The sequence below is a fragment of the Bombus affinis genome, chromosome 4, assembly GCF_024516045.1.
Source record: "Bombus affinis isolate iyBomAffi1 chromosome 4, iyBomAffi1.2, whole genome shotgun sequence".
NCBI lineage: Eukaryota > Metazoa > Arthropoda > Insecta > Hymenoptera > Apidae > Bombus > Bombus affinis.
The window spans coordinates 9,742,674-9,767,585 of NC_066347.1; the positions used below are offsets into that span (position 1 = coordinate 9,742,674).

The following is a 24,912-nucleotide window of genomic DNA, read 5'->3' on the forward strand; positions in this document are numbered from 1 at the left end:
GTTCATAAACTCTTTTGACTTGGATTTTCTGTTCCGTTGCTTGCAGATTGTTAACGGACAATATATGTATACTGTCAGTGAACTGACCACGGGCGACTATTATTATACAGAAATCATTTGTCCTTCGGTTCCAATAAATCTTCCACTGTACTCGATATCCTTCTTGAAACCCCAGTGCACCATAGAATTAGAAACATAACATAACGATCGTTGCCCGGTAAGAAACGATTCCCTGTCCCGTAGCGTGGCGAGCAAGCGGTCCTGGCTGATTCGCGACAGGGCAGACTGCTGGTTTCCCCTAGGGAGTCCCGGAGTGGCTCGGGACCGATTAGATAGATGGCAAGCTCGCCGGAGTATTCCGTGGGCCGCATGGAAGGATCAGTGACTCGAGAACGAGTAGGCAGCCAGCGTCAGTAGCGACCAGGTAGCCAACAATCGAAGAAGAAGAAACGGCGGTGGCGGCGGTAGGCAGCGAGTGAAGCGGCGCGGCGCGGAGGGGTGAAAAGGGGATGAGCAAGAGCGGATAGATAGCGAGGGAACGATGGAAGAGGAAAAGAGGTGTGGGACGCCGAGAACGGGAGGCAGCGAATAAATACTCGGAGATGTAATCGCCGAAGGAAACAAGCGGCGGGATTGTTCGAAGGGAATAATTGAAAGCGCCGCTTGAGCTTCTCATTCCCATTCCCGACGGCTGGTGCCGCCGCTATTGCTGCTCCCGCTGCTTCTGCCGCTACGGATGCCACCGGTAGCCACTCTCATCCGACTGCGACCGCTCTTTCTCTATATAGAGGCTGTGCACGCTCTTCGCGCTACTATCGGAACCGCTCTACCGCGTACGACAGTGGCGGCGCTTCGATCGCCGGACGGAAGCCGATCTTCCTCCCCTAGCAATCCTTTCTCTCTCCTCCGTCGTCGCTCGATCCGATCGAGTTACCGTGATCGCCGTGCTTCTAATGTATGCACGATGCCGCCGCGGACCGCCTCTGCTCATTAACGCCTGGATCGAGAGAGCGAACTACGCTATTCCGTGCAGATACATATGGAAGTTTATGTATATGTACGTATGTTCGGAGACCGATCGTCCGTTTGGATGTTCAGTCGGCGTTCGTGTAAGTTCGTCGAGGCAACTGCGCTTCGAACGACCGGTCTTCTTCGCTGATCCTGTCGCGCACCAGGGGAACTACGATATAGACCTCATGGTTTGTCCTTCGGCCTGTACCGGCGCTCTTTAGGCACGCAAATAAAACAGGCTGCCGATGCTCGATAATCCTATAGCAGATAGGCGGTTTAGCTTGGAGTAGTTGCAGAATTACGTCTAGCCTTCTTGATGTTTCGAGATGACTGAGAGGTAGTGGGATTGTTTCGTGACACATTGTTCCGTCGTTTGGAATCTTTTTCAATGACTTGGAAAGATTTTGCGATAGTTGTAACGGATTATTTTATCAGCAAGAAAAGTGATGCTCATCACTTTTAGTTCGTAACTTTAGAGAATTCTAAAGAACGTTTTGTCTAACGAAGAAAAATCAAAGCTGCAACGTCGTAAGAGTCTTTTTTCTGTTTGTCACAGAAGTAGTTTTTAAAGCGTAGTTGCGGCAACGTACCGCTCTAATGAATGATACATTAGATCATTGCCTTCTATTTTTTCCCTGACATTTTTTACTCGATAAACGTCAAGGATCGCGTTAGGTTTATGATCACGGAAAAAGAAATTTAATACCTGTTCGCAATTTTTCATCGCAGTGGTTTCTGACGACTCATGCGAGAACGATTACGAATGTTTCAGAGGCGATCTCAAAGTTCGGATGAAATCATCAAAACTTCCTGTTCCGCGGTAGATTAGGAGCGGATAATCCGCTGTACAGCCGGAAGACGGTGGACTGAAATTTAATGACGGATTTGATACTTTTGCAAAAAGCACTGACTCAACAGACGGTTTATGTTAAAAATAATTCATCTGTTCCGCAAACGATTACAGTTGAAATATTGCTGAATTAATAATAATTTGACATATGAGTGTTCTTTAACGCGACATTTTGTTCCGTGAGTTCATTGAAGCGTTAAGATAATAAATAACACATATCGTTTTTTGTTAATTATTAAAAGCTAAAGAAAATAATAAGGTACTTAAAAAAAGGAAGGTAATGAAGAAGGAAACTATAATAAAAGCAAAAATTATATACATAATCCAGTACAAGGAAATAATTCAGACTTTCGAATATGCATATTTCCTATTACATATGTGGTTATACATATAGATTGAGTGAAGACAACTAGAATAATTTTGTTATCAAGATACTAAATATTAACACTAAATATTAAAGTAAACAGTAAATATTTTATTCGATTCAATACATATTTGACATCTCTGTCTAATTCTAAATATTTTTTAATCCCATTTATCACTTCGATAGTGCACTTCTACAATAGTCTCACGCTCCAAAAATATCTTCCGATAAATAGAACAATCACCTACAGCTATAAATTTCATCTTGCTTCTATCTTCGTCGATTACATAAATCTCTCTACAAAACGATTTCCTTTCTTCATAAATATTACGTAGCCACCACAAAATTCTCAGAAACCTAACGAGAACGTTTCTAAAGAAGCCAGAAATGCACTCTGAGAAATGCACTTTTGAACCGGGACACAATCGAAGGTAGCACCGGCTCCTTTGCCTCTCAATAGTCATATTTCATCCGTTTATCCAGTCGAGCTACCCTAGCTAAACAGACGATCCACCCCCTCTGGCGTCTATCCTATCGGAGTTTCGTGGCCAGGCTTCAATAATACAGACGCTGGGAAATTGTGATCGAAGGATACTATTGGAAAGCGATACCTTAGCCGGTCTACTGAATAAGTAATGGAACAATATTTTTAAAACGCCTATAATTCGTGGTCGAGTCTCGCCTTCGCCCTATAACGGACCCGTATTTATCGGCCCGTGGAGTATAAACGCTGCCAAGAAAGAAGAGCGATCATTTATGGCGGGAAGGGCGACGCAATGCCGCGTTTTCCGTCGATTTTTACTCTACAATCGAAACGCGAGCCCCACAGCCGGATTATTGCAGCCATTTATCCGCATCGCCTAATGTTTTAATAACGACGTCCAGCGCACGTGTACCCGCCCTTAGTGGAACTACCCTTATTTTTCTGATATATACGGTTGGAATTCCTCTTAGATCACATTGATCGAATTTTCTTCGATAAATTGTGATTTGACAAGAAGAATGTTATTTAAAAATAAATTATATTCTATGGAAGTTGCTATGGAAGTATATGGAATGTTCTCTGCGAAAATTCCTTTCTTAATGCAGGTGTCTACGTGCGTAAATATATTGTAACAATGTTTTAAATGCAGATATTGTTACGTTAATTATATTTCAATTAATCTAATGGAAACTATGTACATCGATTTGTTATTACTTGCCAATCGGGATCTACGCTAATAAACAACTGGATAAGCATAACTGGAACACAACTAACAAAAGTATCTTCCTCGCGATGCTGGAAAGCGACTTTCTACAATTTATTTCGATCAATTCGTGTAATCTTATCGGCATATGTACAGTTTCGTAAGCAAGAATCTGCAACTCGAAACGATTATTTATTACTAGTTAATTGATCAACTTCATCTCTGCGCTATGTAAAATTAAACGAAGATATGGATAAAAGAAAGCTGATTACTGGCTCCATAAAGACCCACGGGCTATCAATGAAATGTTCATCTATCGTTTTGCAATCACAAAGAATATTACTTCTCACGACCAATGAATAAAAAGAACACTTTCATCGACGCCAACTTCCACGGATTTTATTTTCTTCAACGTGCTCGAATCCTACCGATAGGCCATCGTCCACCATGATAGACGGTTCGCGAGAGGAGAGATTTTCCCGCGTGAAAACGACCGACAGAGTGTGATTTTCCTCCCGAGACTCGAAAGTACGCTTTCTATAATTCGTTCGCAGATCCGCGAGTACGAGAAAACATGCGAGACGGCGTCGGTCGCGTAAAAATTGACACGTCGAAGGACTGAATCCGCGCGCTCGTGCGCGCCAGTGAAATCACCGGAAACCGATTCAATAATCCCGCGTGCGAAAGCGTTTGCGGCATGTTCGTGCCTGAAAATACGCATTATCTATAGATATGCAAACGAGCGAGTACATGGCATCGATTCGATGAAAGCGTGCGACTCGCGATGACCGGTCGACGAATCCTAGAAGCGAAGGCATTCTTCGCGCTTGCTTTCGTCTTTTCAAAACGCCAAGCTTGCTATTCCAAGGAAAATGTCTTTATTATACAGGGTGTGACTGAAATAAATGGATCTCCGGCATAACATTCTGCGCTTTCTTGACAATTTTCCCGGTTAAATACGCGATAGGTCTTTAATTTCTTTTGTAAATAATTGGTGAATTCTAAAATTGAATTATGCAACTTTGATATACATTTCGTGGTTTGTCATACGACAGATAAAGAATCGTCTAAATATGTATATGGAGGTCAAGAAACAGATTTTTTGAGATTTCACAAGAATAATTGCAATAGAAAAAATTATAGGCTATTAATGTTTTTTATTTTTGATAACCGGTTATTGTCGATAACCTTCAGCGACTGTCGTGTAAAATGTGGCTTTTAATGAAAATAATATCGGGTCGACGTACTTTCAGGTCGATGCTCGACAGGAACAGCAATATGATTAATAATGTATATCGCGAATAAAAATCTGCTAAGAAACAGACATACTTATGCTAACGAAATTGGACTTCTTGATCTCCAATTTATTAACTGTTCACTTAGAACACCTGCTACAAGCCGGTTTCACCGAACATCGATAGCAATATAAGAATTACTATCACCTTGAATATCTCCAAATTTATAGCAATTTAGAAAAATAAAACTGCTCCGAAGTAAATTTAGCATAATACAACAAGGACGTGTCGTGCGATAAGAAGAATTTATATCGTAAGTGGTGTCGATTCGAAGATATTGATTTCTACTTTCTCAAACGAGACAACATCTTACGACAGTAGACTTTGCCAAATATTTTGAAGAAAGGAGATAGAATTAATTACTAGTTTTCTACAAGATATTCTCGCGTGTAAATTTGCTGTAAATCACACCTGCATATCGTGTACATTTAAAGAACTCTGACGAATTGTAAATTATATTGTGTATAATAAAATGCTTCGATTATTCCGATCAGATAATTAAAAAATGTCGTCGAACGAGTCTGACAAATGCACTCCTATTTCTATATCCTTAAAACATATCTTATAACCCGTCGACGACACAAAGTTATGTAAAAGTTAATCGAACAGATCCTCAAAAGCATCCCCTAAGTTCGCAACAAAAGCGCTCATTAAATCTAATCGACTCTTCTCCTTTCACTGAACTTCGTTGGGCCACCAACTTCCCTTAATAGATTAACATTCTCCACGGGACGAACAACGTCGATATCCGATATCTACTGCGATTCGATTCCTGCTGGCATCATCCGAAAGACGAACCGGCAGGCGTATGGGAATGCATTCGTGCGACATCGCGGCGGATCGCTCGTTAAAACTACTCGTTGGCCGGCCGTTTTACGATTTCGATCAACTATAAAACTTATCTGGCTTTCTATTCCATTGGTATGTATAAAGGCGGATGGACCGACTACTTTCTCGTGCCCGCATTGGATTGTCGTGAAAGCAGGACGCACTTCTTCTTGCGTACGTTCGCGTGTGCAGACGCACGCACACGCACACGATATCGTCGGTGTTTATTGTGCTTCTCGTTGTATATATCTTAGACCAGACAACCGCGGTCTGCCACTGAACATATCGTTCATAGATGGGCGCGTATAAGTGTGTTCGCGTGAACGTGGACAACCACGTTACGACAACGGGGGCAAAAAGTAGCCTGAGGGATGGGAAAAAAGGACAGATCAATTTATTGCTCACGATAGCAGACTCCAGGTAGTATCTCCTTCCGTATAATGCTGCCAACTCGTCGGCTCTCCGTGCGTCTTTCTTTCTTTCTATTCTCGTTGTATCGCGTGCGCCCGCTTCCAAAACGATAGCTGAGAGTCTCTTCTTTTCTAGCCGGAAACAAGTCTCTTAATGGGACACGAATTTTCGAGCCTGGTTGTTGTCTGGTAGTTTGTGACGCAGAGATCGTTAACTTCAAGAGCTTCTGCTTTTTCCTTCGATATTTAATGGAGATGGATAAATGTATATATTAAGAAATGCGGGAGTGCGATCTTGAAATCTTCTTTCTCAAGGGCGGAAGTTTTGTGTGGTTTGGGGTTGTGTTGTTTAGAAGAGCGTAGATTGTCTATAAGTGGACGTTCGTCTCTCTGTAGCGAGTCTAGTATTTTATGTATGTGTTTAAAATATTTAGTCGTGCAAAGTTGATCTCTTTGGTCTCAGTATTTATTTATAGATGTTCGAAGCTTTCTTACCGATTTTTCAAATTTTTAATTAAATAACATTCGTTCTGTCATGTCAAATGTTTGTAAATCAAAAACCATTTTAGCACAATTTCTCAAAATCCTCCAGTCGCTTTAAACAATAGGACTTACGAAGCTTCTTTCTTATTTCCCTGATAGGAAATATCGTAAAGGAGGACGTCGCCGCGAAACACTATTTCCCTTCGATCGGGATTACTTCTCTAACGAACGTTTCGATCCACAAACGTGACTTCCCAGCTCCTCGGAATTGACTCATCGGTCCCAGCTCGCGGCTGTGTTTGGACACGAAGTCAGTCTCGAATACATCAACGTCTCGGTACATCCGCTATATTGATTGCGAGAACACAAGATACCTGGCATGAAAGCACGTGCGCGCGCGAGCATGTTCGCCGATGCCAGGGAGGTGGCAGGAGGCGCGGATTCCGCTGTACCATGCAAGCGGAAGCCTACATCGTGATTATCATCATATCTCCGCTAGACATCAAAGACTTATCTTTCTCCCTGTTCGCCTCTCTTTCTCTCCTTCTTCCTTTCCCGTGGCCTTTAACGGGGACCTCGTTCTCTCTCTTGCTCTCTCTCTCCCCTGTCTTTTACCCGGCTATCCGCGTCTCCCTTCCGGGCTGCCAGCGTTTCCTCCCTCGCTCGTTCCGTCTTGCTCCTTCTGGTTTGCTTGCCGCGTGCTTCCCTCCCGTGCAGCGCGTGGCTTTGGTGCTTCCGAGAAATGACCATTTGTAAATTACTCCGCCACCGCCTTTCTTTGACCACGATACTTGCGGTGACGATGGAAACGCCGCCGGAAGCCGCGCATTCTGCCAGGGTGCGCGCCAGTAAATCGTGCTCCGCTCGTACGATATCCCAGTTTGACCAGACTTTCTTGTATAATAGCGTTGAAAAGTGGCTGGCTAGAGGAAGCAACGTGGGAAGAAAAAACCATGAAAAATCACGAAACCAAATGTATAGAGTGCCGGTGTGAATAGCGTTTGCCGCGGTTGATTGTTTCGTAGACAATTGTAGACAGCTCGACAAAGAACACGTGCCGCTTGAAATTAAGAGGAACAGCGGTCATTAACTTCGAACGTCGACTATGAAGAGACTGGACTGTTTGGCTAGGCAACGATTTTAGCGCGTTTTCGCGCCGAACGAAACACAGACGGATCCATTGTATCGACGTCTCTGCGTCCTTTGACCGCGTATTCTTAGCCGCTTAGTCCGAAGAATAACATTATAACGGGCGTAGAGAGGGAGGGACAAAGAGAGATATTGGAAGAACGTCGGAGGAGGAGGAGGAAAGATGGATCTAGAGGAGACAAACACATGTTGCACACTCGGTCGTCGTTGGGGAAGCTGCTGGCTTCTTTCGTTCTACAACCCTCGGCCTGCCTCTCTGCCCCTCTGCTCCCGTCCAAGACGTCGTGCCTTGTCTCTCCAGAGCCGTGTTTCTCTCTTTACGACTCGTAACGTAAGACTAACAACACAATGGAAGCAACAGCTGCATGATAGATGGTCCCGACCGGACCGACCGATTCCATCCAACGTCCGCTCTTTCTTCGAACGGGGCCCCGACTTCTTTTGCTCCTGCGAACCGGTCGTTATCGTCGTGTTTATTCGCGGAAGCAACGACGAAGGGAGGCGCTTGTACGATGGAATCCAGCGCGGATCATCTTGGTACCAATGCCGATCGTTTGGTTATCGGTCGAAAAACATGGTACATGTTAAGAAAAGAACGTTGGATGCACGTGTATCACTTAGTATGGATATCGATTCTCCGTTTTTGTTCTGATCTATTGTATTTGTCCCTATATTCGTCGAGCCTTATGTTCTGAAATGGAAAGTGGAATATTCTTTTTGTTCGATGATCTCAGTAAATGATCTGGTTGCATTTGAATTCATTTCAAACGCAGGATGTGTAGTTGAATTTACAGCAAATATGAGACGAGATGTCTATAGACTGATAAAGTAATTAAACTGATAATCTTCAGGTAGATAGAGATATTAGCATGGAATGGAATATAAGAATCCTTGTTCCTGCTTCACAGTAATCTTCAAGGATGATCTTTTATTTAATCGTAGTAAAAAAAAAAAAAAAAAACATAGCAAGCAATATCTTGTCAATTGGTCGCAGGCTTAGTTGTTGTAATGACGATACAGTTTGTTATTATATTTTTCTAGCTTTTTCTATATTTCTCGAGCTGCACCAAGTGAAAATCCACTCATCGACTGCATTTCAGCTTGGACATTCGATCCGGAGGTATCATTAAAGCCAGCGTCTCCTAACCCTTAATCGGGCCAGAGTGATCGAGCGGAAAGACGAACGGAAAGGCGAAGAAGAAGCCAAGGCCGCGGTGTCGGCAAACGAGCTCTCGGCCACGCACCGACGCGCTACCATTGTCATCCATTTGTTCGTACAAATCCCTGGCTATAATCATTTAATGCTCACATTCATCGCGGGCCACGACGACGGCATTGTGCTACCGGCGGTGCATTAGTCTCTTGCACGCATGCGCGCTCGCGTTCACCGGCCAAGGAGCTTAAGGCATTAGGGCGAGCTTCGTGCGAACGTCGCGATTGCCTTCTCCTCTGCTCGCTTCGTTTCACTATTCCTTTTCTTCCATCCTGTTCCTTCAACGCAGCTCGATGCTTCGAAGGCGACTCTTCGAATTCAGAGCGACTCGAAATCCTCGTGACCAATTAATCTCCGCCGCAGGAAATTCCTCGCGTCCATTGTCGCCACTCGTCTCTTTCCTCGCGCGTGGGTGGATGACCAGCTTGAAAAATGGCCGTCCTCGTTCGTTTCTCTACGATTTCTATATTGTTGGGAGAGACACCTTTTTTTCGCTTCGTTGTTTCCAGCGGATACAGACGACCCGAGCGATTTCTAGTCGGTTACGTGTATTTCGAGAGAGGCGGCTGAAGAGCACAATGGTAGCGCGAGGCTCTTAGGCGGCGATTTAACTACGGCTTGGCCACGGATAGCCCGTTCCCGCTGAATGCCGCACGCACACCGAGCGTGCGAGCTGCGCCTCTTTGTGGCACGCTCAAAGAGCACAATGTCCATAGTGCCGGTCCGACAATGGCCCCTACGCGACTGGTTAATATCAAGGTTCTTTGAAGGGTAGTCGGCGGGATCGTGCTCCACTAGCGAAACCCGCGACTAAAGGATTTTGACTTCGACATCGATACTTGCACGCGTCCAGGCGACTTTGTCATTTTGTCATCGGTAATGGAATGAAAACGAAAGAGGGATATACATCACATATGTATATATATCTATATCGTAAGAAAATTCGATCGAGAAATCCGATAACTTGTGTTCCACTTTATAAATTGTTTAAGTAAGTAAACTTAAATTAGAAAACAATCGAGTTGTAATTAATAGCTATATGATGAACCTAGTAAACTGTGACTCTATCACTTTTTCTTATTTGTTTATTTTCGGTTGAAGTTTTATGATTAAATGACTAATTGGAAAATCTCGAAGATGAAATGATTAAGGAAACACAGTATACATTTTGTGTCACGGAATCTTCACTGAATGCACAAGATATTGATTTCTCCGTTTGAATTATTTTAAGCAGTACTTATATTGGACGTAACTTGGTAATGATGGTCTAGGATCGATTGGTTTAGTCTTAAGATGTATTATTGTTACGTCAGGAGTTCAATTTATTTCTGACTTATCCGCAGCTGCGCTTATTACCTTCTGATGAATTATTCGCATTAAATTTAGTCTGTATCGCCACTACTCGTGGCGTGGATATATTTTCAGGAATAGATAGACCATATATGACAGCGCGCCTCTATAAATTCTCTGTTAAATGTTATTGCCGGTATAAGAATACATTGAAGCTTCAATGGATTACTAGATAATAATAAAGTTGTAATCCTTGCATGGTTATGTTGATGAATTATAATCAAGGTATTAAGATTACTTGTCTGTTGCAACAAATATATTGCTTAGAAGCAATCATATTGATTATAGTATTACGTGAAACTGAAGTTGATATAATATAGAACGAAATATATAATTTATAACGCAGAGATCTACTAACGTGAGAATGTTCTGCTGTAATTGATTAAAGAACGTATTTTTAAGAGAAAAGTTATTTTTAAGAGCTCCAGGTATATCAAATGCACGATAATGTTTTCCAATTTCTATTTCTCTATTGAATAGGTAAATTAATGAATGGAAACATATACTCCGATTTTCTTTATTGCATCTGAGAAGCGTAAGTACGCTCATATATCAACACCACACTTCAGATAACGAACTCCATCGCGTCGTATAAGAAAATCATACGACATCCAACAAATTACGACATCTGAACCTTCTCGACGGTAATGTTACGAAGAAGAAAAAGGAAACGGTTCTAGACGTTTCGATTCGAGTCTGAAATCCTTTCTCATCGGCACACCCTTTGATTCTAATTCACTAATCGACATCTCCCATAGCTCTTTAAGTAACTTGCAAACGGCGTATACTTCACTTAACCCGATATCTTATCGAACAAATTAATGGCAATTCGAGCGAAGAATTTACATTAGCCACGTTTCGTATAGACGTTGAAGAATGTAATCATGCAGAAACTCGAGCAACATCAATTATGTAGATGACGTGACATCAATTATAGGTACCTCTCGCTCTAAAATCCACGATTTGTACGATCGCGTAAAGAGAAAAGCACCGCTCGGAGAATCAGTTAACACGTTTTGTACCATGTAATTACAATATAAAATCTTCGGTGTTTGAAGACAGTAGGCTTGAAAGTGTTGGAATGTGTAACACGTAGGATTAATAATCAACAATACTGCATTGCGCTGTAATTTCGAGGCATCAATCCATTTCCTTTTAAAATATTTTCCGTTCCAAGAAACACATTAAAAAATTAAACACGTTAATTGCATAGCTTTTAAAAACCTTCGCCTTTGCTGTCTACCATTGCGCAGAAGATATAAAAAACTTTCGGCACATTTTTTAACTATATCATAAAGCTCGGTCAAAACCCTCCGTTTTTCTATGAAAAATCACACGGTTTCCTGGAAAAAAACTAAGATGGTTGTACGCGATTTGCAAACAAGACCAGAACGTGTATCGAGTGGAATAACTCAAAGGGCGCGGAGAAAACGAGGATGGACGGCGAAGAAGAGAGAAACTGGCGAAAGGGAGGGACAGCCGTGCAAGCGGAAAGGGAGATTTTGTTCTCAGGGGAGTAGTCAAAGTAACGTCGCCCTTGTCACGACGATCCGGTAGCATCAAACAAACTGATGCTCTCCGACGTGGTCCGGAGTATTATAGTATACCGAGCATCGTCGATTGCGATCTTAGATAAGGGAAAACAAAGAGGAGACGTTCGATTGATCTTGGATACTGTGTGTCTAGGAGGAAGGTTGTTCCTATTAATATCTGGCGCTTACGTTTCCGCTGCAACCCCGAGGTCGAAGGTCTTGAGCTCAATTAATAGCTACAGCATGGAAAAGCGTTAGTCGCTTGATCTATTATTTGATGACTTTTGAGAAAATTATGCGATTTATGCCCAAGTACTTGAAAACCTCTAATTGGAGAATTCTTGTTCGTTTGCCTTCTGCGAGAAAAATGGTGATTACGGATGGATTACAATTTTTTAATTTGATAGGCATCATTCTTATTTTAAGATTCAATAGCCATTTGCGAATTGAATATAGCCTTTTCAATGTAACTTGTTTTATTTTGATCGTATTGAACATAGATGAGATAAAACACAGCATGATTTTTACGCGTGTAACCTTTGATTGTTTATGGGTTTAGTCATAGCATATATAACACATACTATAAGTGTTAAGTCGTCGAAGATGAGCAAATAGAGACGACATTATCGATGTCATCGGATTAATTTTAATTGAATGGGGGCAGACAGTGAACTAATTTATTTTGTTTCTAATTTTTTAGATAGTATATAGGTATTTATTTGTAGAAATGATATACTATATCATATAATATTATTAGCATTATGAATAGTTAATTTATTATGACAAATCAAAAGAACGAACGTTACTTCCTTCCATTGTACATTTGATTGTTCGTTTCAAGTAGTATTTTGAAAAAGAAGAAATTAAAGATAAGAGAAGAAACTATTTACTTTTTAAATAAAAAGTAGAACCAAATTCGTTTTTATTGGCCAGTAACTTTACTTAAAAAACCCCGCAGTTAGTTCATAAAACATAATCCACACCCTGAAATACTTCACAGGCCGACAAATCTCCACGCACAGCGATCAACTTTGATTAAACGCTTACCAATTCTCAACCTACCCACAAATTCTCGTTAAAATTAACGTAATAAACCCGCTTTACACACATACACAATTTTCTGCCAGAGAACCATAAAATCCCATACTTTAATTATCAAAGTTTTATCGGACTCTGCGTGCGCAGACTGCACGAACTAGCAGAAAAATCTAATCGCGTTTTAATCGAAACCAAAATGAAAAAAACTTACATAAATCGAGGATGCATTATACGTCTAATTAAGACACGATAGCTAGCCGCCAGATTATCTCGTTCAGCAATTTTAACCGCTCAGTTAGTTAACCATATACGCTAAAGGTATAATCACGAAGGTTAAACTACAGGGTGATACAAAAATAATTGCAAATCGGATTTCAAAGTTTTATGGGAAAGACTGTGTAAAAAGAAATACGAATGCAAGCCAAATCCTTCATAAAATTTTTCTAATACAAATCTTTTTGAGCATCAAGACATAAAATTATACGAATGTTATCGTCATGCATTATTTTAACATCAATGGATCAGATTTATTTGCTGTTAATCGCGTAATGAGCGAAGAAAGTTATTAATTAGAGAAAGTTATAAATACGAATAATATTTTCTACTTTTTTTTTCATTTTATTCAAAGTCTACGTTTTCGTGACTAGCGGGGCATAGATACACTCTACTTGCATCGACTATATATGACAATACCTAGTCGATCTGTCTGAATCTCCCCAGATACACATTCTACTTAACTATGCGAATCGTGTTTGATTTATCAAATCGCACTGTCTTATGTAAGACCATTATGATTAACGATACTTCTTTACTTCTTTATGCAACTATTTTCGCTATTCTTGTACATTTTTTTACATTACATTTTTTACATTCTTGTACATATTTTTGCTTCTTACAAGAGTTAGCTTAAGCAAAGCAAACATAATGAAATGAATATGTTCCTTCCCATTTAAACAGAAATTAACCAAAAAATGCAACAGATAGATACAACTATATGCAAGAAGAATTTATCTTGCTCCTTCCATTCCCTTATTAATGCTCATTCGCAGTTGCGAAGCGGATTCGCGTATAACATGCGTGTACAAAACAGTCGCGATCTCTTAACGCGTCAGGTGAAACACGTCCGGATGGCCGGTTATCGTGGCAGTGAGCCGTCGCGCGATATTTCGAGATTTTTTAATTCCTCAAAGACGCGAGGCGCGGGCGAAACGAGGCGGCCGCGCGTGTCTGCGCGCATCCCGCTGGCCTTAAATTTATACGCCGCCACGAAGAAGCTTCCAATTACACGCGAATTTATGTAGACCGGCCGAGTCATTAAGATCGCGAATTACGCACGATCCCGAACTCCTCCCCGCCCCCGGATTACGCGCGGCTTTCTCGCGCGCTTCGACCCGCCGAGATTTTCCGTGAGGTTGAGCGTGTCGTCGACTTCGCGACTTCGCCACCGGATCTTTGCGGTTCGACTGAGCGATAAACTTAATTGGATGTGTGTAATTAATTTGCAAGATCACGTATAATAAAGGTATATGCATCTGTTTTAATCATTTCGATGAATAAACGTTGAGTCGGTAGGGTTATGGTTTTGAACAGATACACTGGCTAACGAAGGAAATAATTCCTGCTACTAACTAGAATCTTAGGAAGGATATACAGAAGGCACAATACATTATTCTTCTAACTACCAATTTACCTAAATTATACCTAAGCGGAACAGGCATTTAATCACTTCAACTCGCGTATTACGACAAAGGAAAAAATTTATGATGCAACCCAAGCTGCGCGCCATCATCTTTATATTCCTTCATAGTCGTTCCGAAATTACTCGACAATAATCACCTTTTCCAACCTGACTACCAGCGATCTGCGTTTAACACTTCTATCTTCATTATCACCTACACAATCGTCATAACCCGGTCAATAAAAACCACCACATATAAACTTCTTTGCCGCGTTCTCGAAACGTCTCGCATTCGTTACAAATTATCACTGCGCAATAACGATCATCATTCTTAACCAGAGGCCTTTGTCGTCTGGTCTGGACTTCGTGAACCGTATCGATGGAGGTATGAGCGAATGAAAAACCACGAGCAACGACAACCGCTGTTAACCGGTCGAATGTTGCCACTGCTAGTTCTCGTCCGTTTTAATTGATTCACGTGTTTCGGGGGAATCACCATTAGTGGCTGTCAAACTTTATTCCTGGACAATCTTTATAATTCGCCTTATCGACGGGAAAAGGGAGCGCTGCCCCGTTCGGAATCGTAACCATTCCATTAGCACGCTAACAAAATAAACAGAGCGAGGCAAACCGGTAAATTGTACCTCTGCTTCGATCGTCCAAAGTGCTTCGTACTCGGAGTGCACGTTTCGCTCTCGTCAAGTACTCGCTGCTCTTTCCTACCATCCTCCCCCTCTCCCTCCCATTCTCTCTCTCTTCTTCGCTCTTCTTCGTTCCGTTTCACAGTCTTCCTTTCCTTTTCTTTCCCTTTCGCTGTTCCCTCCTTTTTATTCCGCACCGGAGAAGCAGTGCCATCAGAGAGAACTGCGAGAGCAGTATCGAGAGGGAGGTCGGCGACGCGGAGGGGAGGGAGGATGACAGGTTGCCTGTGTCCTACCCGAGGGAGCAGCAATTTATAAATAATTGAGCCGAGTCCGGTAAAAAATGAATTACGCGTCCCTGTACAATATGAGGAGTTGCTTTACAGTAAAACGAGCAGGGGACCCGCGAGACCCGTGGCTCCACCATGTACCCGGTGAACAGGGAACGTGAAGCAAAGATAGAGACGGAGAAGAAGGTGTCGATGGAAAGATAGAGACATAGACAGGGGAGATAAAGAAAGAGGAAGTAACATAAGACGCATCAATTTTGCAATTGGAGAATTTTATGTTCGCGCGGCCGCCATATATTATGGACGAGGAGCCACCGGGTTTCTCGCAACATCCTGTTTCGATCAGCCTCCCACGTAATGCTGCGATGCCACTGCCCTTTCGATCACTGATTTTCCTAATACCATTTCCCTCGGTTTGTTTCGCGTGTAAATGTTTGTTGCCGTTGTTGTGGCTTAGATTCGAGGATAATTACGGCGTAGTTAATTTTATCTTGAATTAATCGACGATTGTAAGGGTTGTTAACGAATAATGGTAGAAGCAATAAAGTAGTTCGCAGATTTTGTATTTTTTGCAAAAGTCAAAAGCTTTTTATACCACCGTACACAACCCAAATACACGCTGCCAAATGCACTTTCAAGTGCATAAGCTTCGAAAATCACGATCTGCCACCGATTTTCCCCCGCCGCGGATAATGAAGTCGTAAGGAGTCAAGACCGACGTAACCGAGCGAGCCGATCGAGTTTGTTGGAACAAAAAGGACCGAAGGAACAAGAGTTTCTTCCTTTCAGCGGCGCAACGACTTTAGAAAGTGGCATTTCGCATTCACCGATGAACCGGTTTATCATAATTGGCCAGGCAGACCGATACGCCCGAGTCATTACGTCGGACATTTTTGCAACGCTGCTGCAACTCGTTTGACACTGCGCCAAACAGTAGCTACGATCGAAAAACAAATTATCTAACGAGTAACGTGCATTCTGCCATGCTAACGATTATCAACAAGAAAATAGGACGAGGAAAGAACGAAAAGCAAGAATAAAATTTCTAAGCTCTGCGAAAAAATTCGAATCGACGAACGAACAAGCGAACAGGAAGAGAAACAGAAAAATGGAAAGGAAATCGCGGAGGTGGCGTTCTTGGAAATTAAGAAAACAAATATTGTGGAAGCGAGGACGGATAAAAGGGAGAGTAATACGACGCACTTCAGAAGATAAAGTCGGTAATGCTTTTGGCTTTCACGCAAACATCATTTTAATCCCCGTTTCGGTGAAGGTAGCAGGGAGTAGGCAGAGAAGATGGAGAGGTCGTGAACAGGGCGACCGTCGCGTCGACGCGTTTAAGCCAGACGAAGATAGAAATCGGAGCGAAACGAAGGGACATAGAAAGGGGAACACGGGTGGAACACGGGACAGGGCAACGGAGATCGACGCACAGGGGTGGCTCGAGTTGAACCGAAGCGAGTAATCAGGGAGACATTATTTTCCCTTTGAGACCCGCCGTATTTTAATACGAAGGAAAACGTATAATCCGCTTGTACAATTTCGAGCCACTGAATTTGCCTGTCTGTCCGTCTCCCAGCCCTGTCTTCTCTGTTTCTTGCTCTGTTCCTCGAATCGGTCGCGTTAGCGATTGCCGTATTCTCCTCTGTCTCCTTGCAATTCGATGGAAATCGAAGGGTGGCGATATCTTTCTATGGTCCCGCTTTCGAATTCCTCCGAGCAATATCCGCGAAACAAAAGGGTGGCGGCCAACGGAACGATTTAAGAATGAACAGTAAAACGATTTCGCGATCCTTAAGAGGATTCCTCTTTTCTCCGGCTGTTTCTCGTTCTTTCGATCGGAGTACGCGCGAGGACCGGTTTGATGTCCGGCGAAATTCGCTAATGACGCAATTATATCGCTTTCGCGGGAACATTGAACCGTCCTAATTCGCCGCTCGCGGAACCGTTAAAGAATTCTGTCTCCGCTACGAATTCTTATTTTACGTCGTCCCATTATACGCTTCGAGCAAAAACCGACAAAATAAAAGACGAATAAAAGAAATGCTTATAATACCGATGTCAAGTGCGTGTACGCGTATCCATGTGTGTATACGTATTCGCGTTGGTTAGTGTTCGTGCGCCTATAGTGTCCCCTCGTTCTTTCTCTCCCTGGGTTCGCTCATCGTCCAGAGAATAACATTCGCACTTTACGATTATGCCTGCCTACTTTTTTTGTCAAACAGCCTGGCTGCTCGGTGTCAACGACAGATTCACGATCGGCTCTCGACTCGCACACGGCCGTGAGCCTACCGGGGAGCAGCATTCAACGACCGGCGAGTTCCACATAAATCGAGATCCTTGAATTAAATAGGCAAGCTTTTAGCATCCATAGAATCCCGCCGTTTTAATCCTCGAAACCGAGCCTCTCTAGGTAATCCGTGATTATTTGACGAAGCCAGCACTGACTGCTGGTGCCACAACGCGCGCATGTGCACGCTTGGATGAATAAATTATAGTTTATTGTGCTTCCTGATATACGTGATTTATGCGATTGCGCATTCTGATTAAATTTTAGAGCTGCTGGATTTGTCTACAATTTTTAGATTTATGATCTGTTCGAATGACTGTTTCGAGGTAAAAATAGGAATGCGAATGTTGGAATGATATTCGCTACAGATAGAAAGTTTGGAAATAATAGGAATTTCAAAGTAGGTTCTTGAACAGTCATAACTACTTGAATTTACTTGAATTTCGTTTGATATAATTCCCTATAGCTACGTTACAGTTTTCCTGCTCAAGGAAACAGCGTTTCCATTGTCGTATAACTCATTTTTTAATTGGCAATAAATCAACATGCAACCCACAATTAATTACCAATGTCGTATAAATTACCGTGTTATTGAATTAATCCTATTGCGCTTATGATGATTCCAGCAAACGTCTTGTAACGTGAAATTTTGATTTCAAAAGCAAGCGATTAGCAACGCTATTTGGGATGTCATTTCTAACAAATAGTATTCGATTTTCCCCACTTTGCAATAATTACATGTACTACATCTACACGATAGTCTTTTTTATGGCATGTTAATGGTCGTCACATAAAGAAACGTTTTCAGAATCTATCGGCAAAAATCAATGAACAAATGAATCTGTTTTAACACAATAGCTATAGAATATCTGCTGATTGTTAAAGAAAATACGATAAAATGATAAATATTCATAAATTGCAGCAATTTTCTTGCATTTGCCATTTTATTATGACCCTTGTTACGCAATTTGCCTGAAACATAATGCAAATATAATGCTGATTTGCAAAGTATACACGTATTATCAGAAGAGAATTTACAAATCTATTGACAAACACTTATATTTACGTTTTCGCTAGCTATACTGAGGTTGTATTTGTATTGAACAGAGCAGTCCACACAACTTATAACGAGTTTTTCCTCTTTTCTCAACAATGTTAGGAAAAAGTGATGGAAAGGACCGCAAAGAGTCCGCTAGAGTCGCATCTAAAAGTTGCATTATTCGTTTCTAATGGAAAATATTTAAAGTAATAAGATAATATCAAGTTATATTTGAACTAATATCCCAAATAATATAATTTGAAGTCTTCTTTATACACTTACAATTTTGAACTCCACTGAAAGAAAGTAGCAGAGCACCCATTTTCACATTTGTACGGCAAATGCAAAAATTTCCCAAGAATTTCTCACAAAACATCGCACCAAAAATTACACCCATATCTCACACTGCACTTGCCACGGTGAAACATTGATAAACGAACATCTGTACGTTTCAACGTCACGCATACCAAGACATATACACGAATCAACTCTCAATAAGATATTCAACCACAATGGGCTACGAGGAACCAAAGGAATTTCGTGGCGAAGCATGAGCGCGCCGCCAGCGGCGTTTCCCCTGCGTCAAAAGTGTCAAGAAAAATAGAATCATCCAAAAATAACCCTTCGAAACGATATTTTCAACGAAAGATGAAATACGTGGCTACATCGACCAAGTATAATAGCAGAAACCAGCCTCTCTGTTCTTTCTTTCTCTCTCGATCCTCGTATTTTATCCGATATTTTTGAAATACCGTTCGCGACGACCGTACGGTGACCGGATGTCGTAATGACGTACCGACAAAAGCGCGCTCCCTTTCTCTCCCGTTCCTTTCTTCTTCGTCCACGTTTCTTTCTCGATCCTCAATTTTCTCGATGCCGCTGCGCATCGAGAGAGTTCGTCGCTCGCGCTTTATTTACGACTGCATTCCGCGCGCGGATTCCGTTACGGGATCCCCTGATTAGCGATGGGATCAAGTGTATCGCAAGTACCTTCGAATTTTAGTAGGACATTTCAAACATTTCGCGAGTGCTTCACAAAAGAAACACGTAAATAAACAGGTTGTACTTGTAGATAGATTCAAAAGTTTGATTAAGTAAAATTCCTAATTGTATTTCTAATAATCCAAGTAGAATTTTAATTAGAATTGTTATATCATTCAAATATTACATATAGCGATATAACTTGCAAATTTCTATCGGCTCTCAAAATGAAAGTTGAACGCGAAATTCATTGTTCCTAAAGAAGTTGATTTTCAAAGGTTATCTCCGTATCAAGCTTACGATGTTACAATGACTGCGGTAAATTCGAAATCACCCTATCATTCCTCAAAAAACCATAAAACAGAGAGCAAAGTGTTAAACAGAGGATTATGCACCTGTTCCCCTTTCCCAATGCGAACGCGCCGTAATATTCAAAGAGATCGGCGAATCGAAAAGAATTACGAGCGGCGGGCGCGGTAAAAAATAACCAAAGGCTTTTGTCACAATTTTCACGGCGTCGTCGGATCCTCGACGCCAATTCCTCGCCATTTGCTCCGAATTTAACTTCTCGTCTCTTCAACCTACTCTTTCGCTCATTGCCTGGCGTGATTCCTTCTAAAGAAATCGATGGAACGCGGCTCGGGCAACGGGAACCAGTAACCGGTCGCGGAACATCGTTCGATTGTTTGCGCAAAGATAAGATTAAGGGTACGAACTTTTCCCACCGTCGAAAATCGCTAAACCGTTCCAGGTTCTCGCGGCGCGTTTTATCGCTAACGATACGCGGTTTATTGACAGGCGAGCGCGAAGGCGAGGATCGCAGCTTATCCGCGCGTTATTTGCTCGTGCTGTCCCGTTGGTAGCGTAACGTGTCAATATCTTTACGAATACAACGACGTTCGATTCGAAACGATAGCCCCGTGCAAACTGTTCCTTCGCTTTGCGTTACATCACCATTCCTCCACTTCCGGTAGGTGGGGCAGCGTACGATCGAATTGAAAGGATAAACAGTGTAGCTTCTTGTTTCTCTTCGGTAACACATCGTACAATATTCTTCGAAGCAAACAAAGTAGAGGCGCTAATAGAGTCACGAGTTTGACGATAGTTTTTCTCGGTTTTTGGGAATCGCCGATTACGTATGTCAGAGATGCGTTCGCGGATTTCTTCATGGTCACGCTATCTGCTTTTAGATAATACTCGTTCTTTACGTTTCGATCGTGGAAAGGGACGTGCGATTTCAATGGGACTCCTCTTTGGAAATAGTGATGTAATGTTTAGATTCTTCTTTTTTTTTTTTGATCCCGATCGGTCGATATCGATTGTGGAGGGAAATACCGAGGCGCGATGAGTTGTATGTGCGTGTAATTGGATCTTGGAATTTGAAGGTGGTTGTACAATTATCTCGCAGATGTTTGCTTTCATTTTGCGGACACATAATCCACCGGTAAAGTTCGCGGAGATTAGGAGCTCGGGTAAATATTGGGAACTTGTCATGAAATCGAAGGACGTTCGGTCAAATTGTAATGTCGAGTCTTTTTGTGGTAAAAGTTTAATACATTTTGTACACACGAATTTTCTTCGAACAGTTATAGATGTCTGAAAGATTCCAATGCGTCTTTAATAATTGTTATTCTTTAATTAATCGCGCAATGAAATCGTTTCTTAAGAGTGATTTAAATTAATTATGTAATACAATTGAAAACAACACAAATGCAATAAAGCGTAACAAAAGACAACAAACATCAAACAAGCTCGGACAAGAGAACAAGAAAGATGAAGTCAAGGAAACACGAATAACGCCACTACATATTAAAATAAAGGAAGCATAAATAAATTGCAAAAATCAAAGAAACGTACCAAGAATCGAGTATCGAGAAATTCCATTAAAGTAGAAGAACGCAGTTTAACATTGAACGAGGGAACAAAATCACATTATTCGCAGCCACGCTTCAGACAGACACGAGTCACCGGTTCGAAGAACGCGTAAATCGTGGCCGTAGCTGAGATAATTCTCCCCTAACGGGCGAATCTTGCGGGCTTCGCGAACAGGCGTAATTCGATTCCCTTTACGCAATTTTGTCGAATCGTGGTTTCGCATTCGCGAAGCTCGCGACGCAACGGGTGTTCCGCGCGAGAGGGCGATCGGTCCACTAACCAAGACTCGACGCAGACAAACAAGACAACACTGTTACGATTTCACAGCGTAGACGCTGGGCAATTCAGCAAATCTATATTTTCCACAACAATACGCGTTTTATCATTAGCAATATGAATCATGACGATGTCGCATCGCGTCTGGGACAGATTATCTATTAAACGCGCTAGCAAATGATAATAAACATTTGTTGAGTAGTTGCGCCACGCATATGTAGTTGGAGAAAGCGAAAGTGATCGCAGGCATTCGTCGCCGATTCAACTAATAAAAAAATTGATCGAACGTGTACGAAATCAATGAACAATAAATTTTCTTTGGTATATCAATATTACTCTAAACGTTCCCAAACGCCCACAATCCTGCGCAATTTTGTCTATTCGTTTACACATCGCGTCTTCACCGAAGCAAATTTATATTAGCGAACATTCGCGAATATTTCGCACGGCTAATAAATGGAGCTCAGGCGTAAGATCGATTTTAGATCGACGAAAATCCACTCGATTCGAGCCAGGCTTGAAATCTTTCTGGAATCAGAGACTGAGATCGGCTAACTTCGTACGATCTCGAAGCGCTTGTAAATTGATCGCGGCTCGCGTCCCGACTGAAAGCGATCTGCTCGTTAAGTACCGCAGCAGCCTCCTCGGAGAGACGAGGCTGGAAAGCAATCCGGCGTGGATCGAGATCGAGATCGAGAAAATAACGATAAAACGTGACGCGGTCGCAATTAATGGCGGAAAAGGTATCCGAGAGCTACGGCCGCGATCCACAGCCCTCTTCGCCGCGATCGACGACGTCTCCACTGAACGTTTGCGACACGATGCAACACGCTCAGACATCGATTCGAACGATCGAACGGACTACGTACCCGATGAGATCCATACGGACGATGCGTTCGCCGATCGGCGAAAGGTGCGCAGCAAGCGTTCTCTTTAACTTCTATGCGTCTTCTTTGGTGTACACATAGAATACACGAATGCACTCGTACACGCGTATGGTATGTATCGTCACGTGAATGCGTGTTTCTTGTTTATAAAGTACACGTAAAACACAAGATCTTGGAACGGATAAAGACCGCGTTCATTAATACGTATATTGTTGCAATTGTAACTACGATGATAACAGAAAGATAGCGAGTGATTTTTCGCCGTAATCGACGAATCAGGTCCACTTTTCGCGGTGTCACCCCGTATATCGCATGGGAAAATAAATCTTGTGGACACTCACCGGGAGGGAGACTGGACACTGGACGCTGTCACCGGACACGGGTTGCAGCGACTGCAACAGATCGCGTGCGTGAAAGAGAGGACGGCTATCAATGGCTGCATTATACAATACCAGTGAACTGGTGTACACGGAATATGGTGTGCGTGCGCGTGCGTGTGAGAGCGCAGTACGTTGCGCGCGTACGCGACGACGCGCGAGTATGTAAACGTAGACGCGCGAACCGGGTCCACCGAACCAACCGAACCAACCACCGAACGAAACAAACGAAAGGAGCGAAGCAAGTACTGTCAGGTATTCCCGCGAAGAGGATCTGTCTCGTGCGTAGAAGCCGTGTACGCTGTACTGTCCCATACGCTTGGGAGTACAGCGAGCGCGCCAACGAAAACGTCGAGACGACGAAACGAGACGAGAGGTGCATGCCTGTGCTCCACCCTGTTTCTCGGGTTTACTTTTCGACGAGCATTTTGCCGATTAGATATCGACTCTTTTGCAAACACACCGCGCTGCACTGTGGGATTATTCTAAAAGTAGGATTTCCTATAAGCGTTAAACGTACATACATACGCATCTACATATATAGACATTTTCAGTTGGACACAGTGTCACACACAGAAATGACATATCGGAACAAGATGTTTGTATAATAGAACTTTATTTATAAGAATATCTAGAGAAAATTTAAAATAGTTTCTGTAATTATCGCAGTTCGTATAATAGGAGAATATAATAGGATTCGTTCGCATAATAGAAGCTCGCGTTCGGATAAGTAGTTTCAAGCGGTAGCAGTTAAACGCTAAGTAAGATTTCGTTCCGGTAAATGAAATTCATACAAACGAAATTGTGCCGTGTTACGATATATCAAAGAAGCACATTTCTAAACGATCTTTGACTGTCACGTTCGCATCAATACGTATTCTACGTTTATAGAAAATCTCTCTCGAACGTCTCCTTGTTCCTTGTCGTCATCTTCAGCGGTCTCCTTTCATTCTTCGTATTATCTCTTTTTAACCGACTTTACAGTGATCTTTGTCGCTCAGGTTGCTCGTGGTACTCGCGAGAGAATTCTTTCTGTATCTATCCCGCTCTCTTTCATTTCCACCTGATTCCACTGGTCGCTCTCCGTCTACGTTTTTACCTTTCCTTCTGTCCCCTTGTCTCGATCCCTGTCCTCTTCCCCCTCCCGGCGTCGTTCCGCCGCTCGACCGGACTGACCTGTTCACGTGTGCACCACAGCCGCAATAACTATATCCAGCCGCGCTTTTTTGTCAGCCCGTTCTTACGTACGCTCGGAAATGAATTGAGTTATTGTAAAATCGTGTCCGGCCGGCTGTAATTGTCCGCGCGTGCCCCGCCATGTTCGTACGCGGCCGCAAGCGACCTCGGCCATTTTTCACAGCGGTTCACCTTTTGCCAGCGTAGACATAGAGCGAGCATATCAAGTGGAAAAATCTCCACACAGTTCGCCATCCGAACTTCCGCTTAAAATGGATTTGTAATATGAATCGTTACGAATAGGATCGAGCTAGATCAAACGCGCGATGCCGTTTCGCGTTGTCGCGGAAACGCGACCTCTACTCGAGAAATAGTACAAACATAAGATAAAAATGGGAAATAAAAATGTGTAAAATCTCGATTTGTGAGAAGAGGCGGAGCTATCCGGTCGAATATTTAATTATCGATTTTGTAAAAGAACGAATGATTTAACGGAGGATTCTTTGGCGGATAGCTCCGATCGAAGGGAATTTTTCCACTCCAAGTTCCAAAGAATCCTGATTCATTCGGTTTATCGCGATACGACGGCATTTACACGGATCGAGGGACGCGTTCGCGCCTTTTCAAGGTGAATAGAGAGCTCGGCGCCTCGACGCAGGCCCATCCTGAATGAACAAGCGCAATAAGCAGGT

The 24,912-nt window shown here is 42.5% G+C and overlaps 1 protein-coding gene across 6 annotated transcripts in view; it reads right to left on the reverse strand.

The window, feature by feature from the left end:
- LOC126915827 (transcription factor SOX-6) overlaps positions 1–24,912 on the reverse strand; it is a 325,178-nt gene that overhangs the window by 119,240 nt on the left and 181,026 nt on the right. The window contains exon 1 of one of the 6 annotated variants that reach the window (XM_050720900.1): positions 23,009–24,909. The exons of 4 other annotated variants lie outside the window; for them this stretch is intronic. In XM_050720900.1, coding sequence (XP_050576857.1) covers positions 23,009–23,109 — 101 coding nt within the window. In that variant the 5' untranslated portion in view covers positions 23,110–24,909. One more of the 6 variants, XM_050720902.1, reaches the window with a different exon arrangement.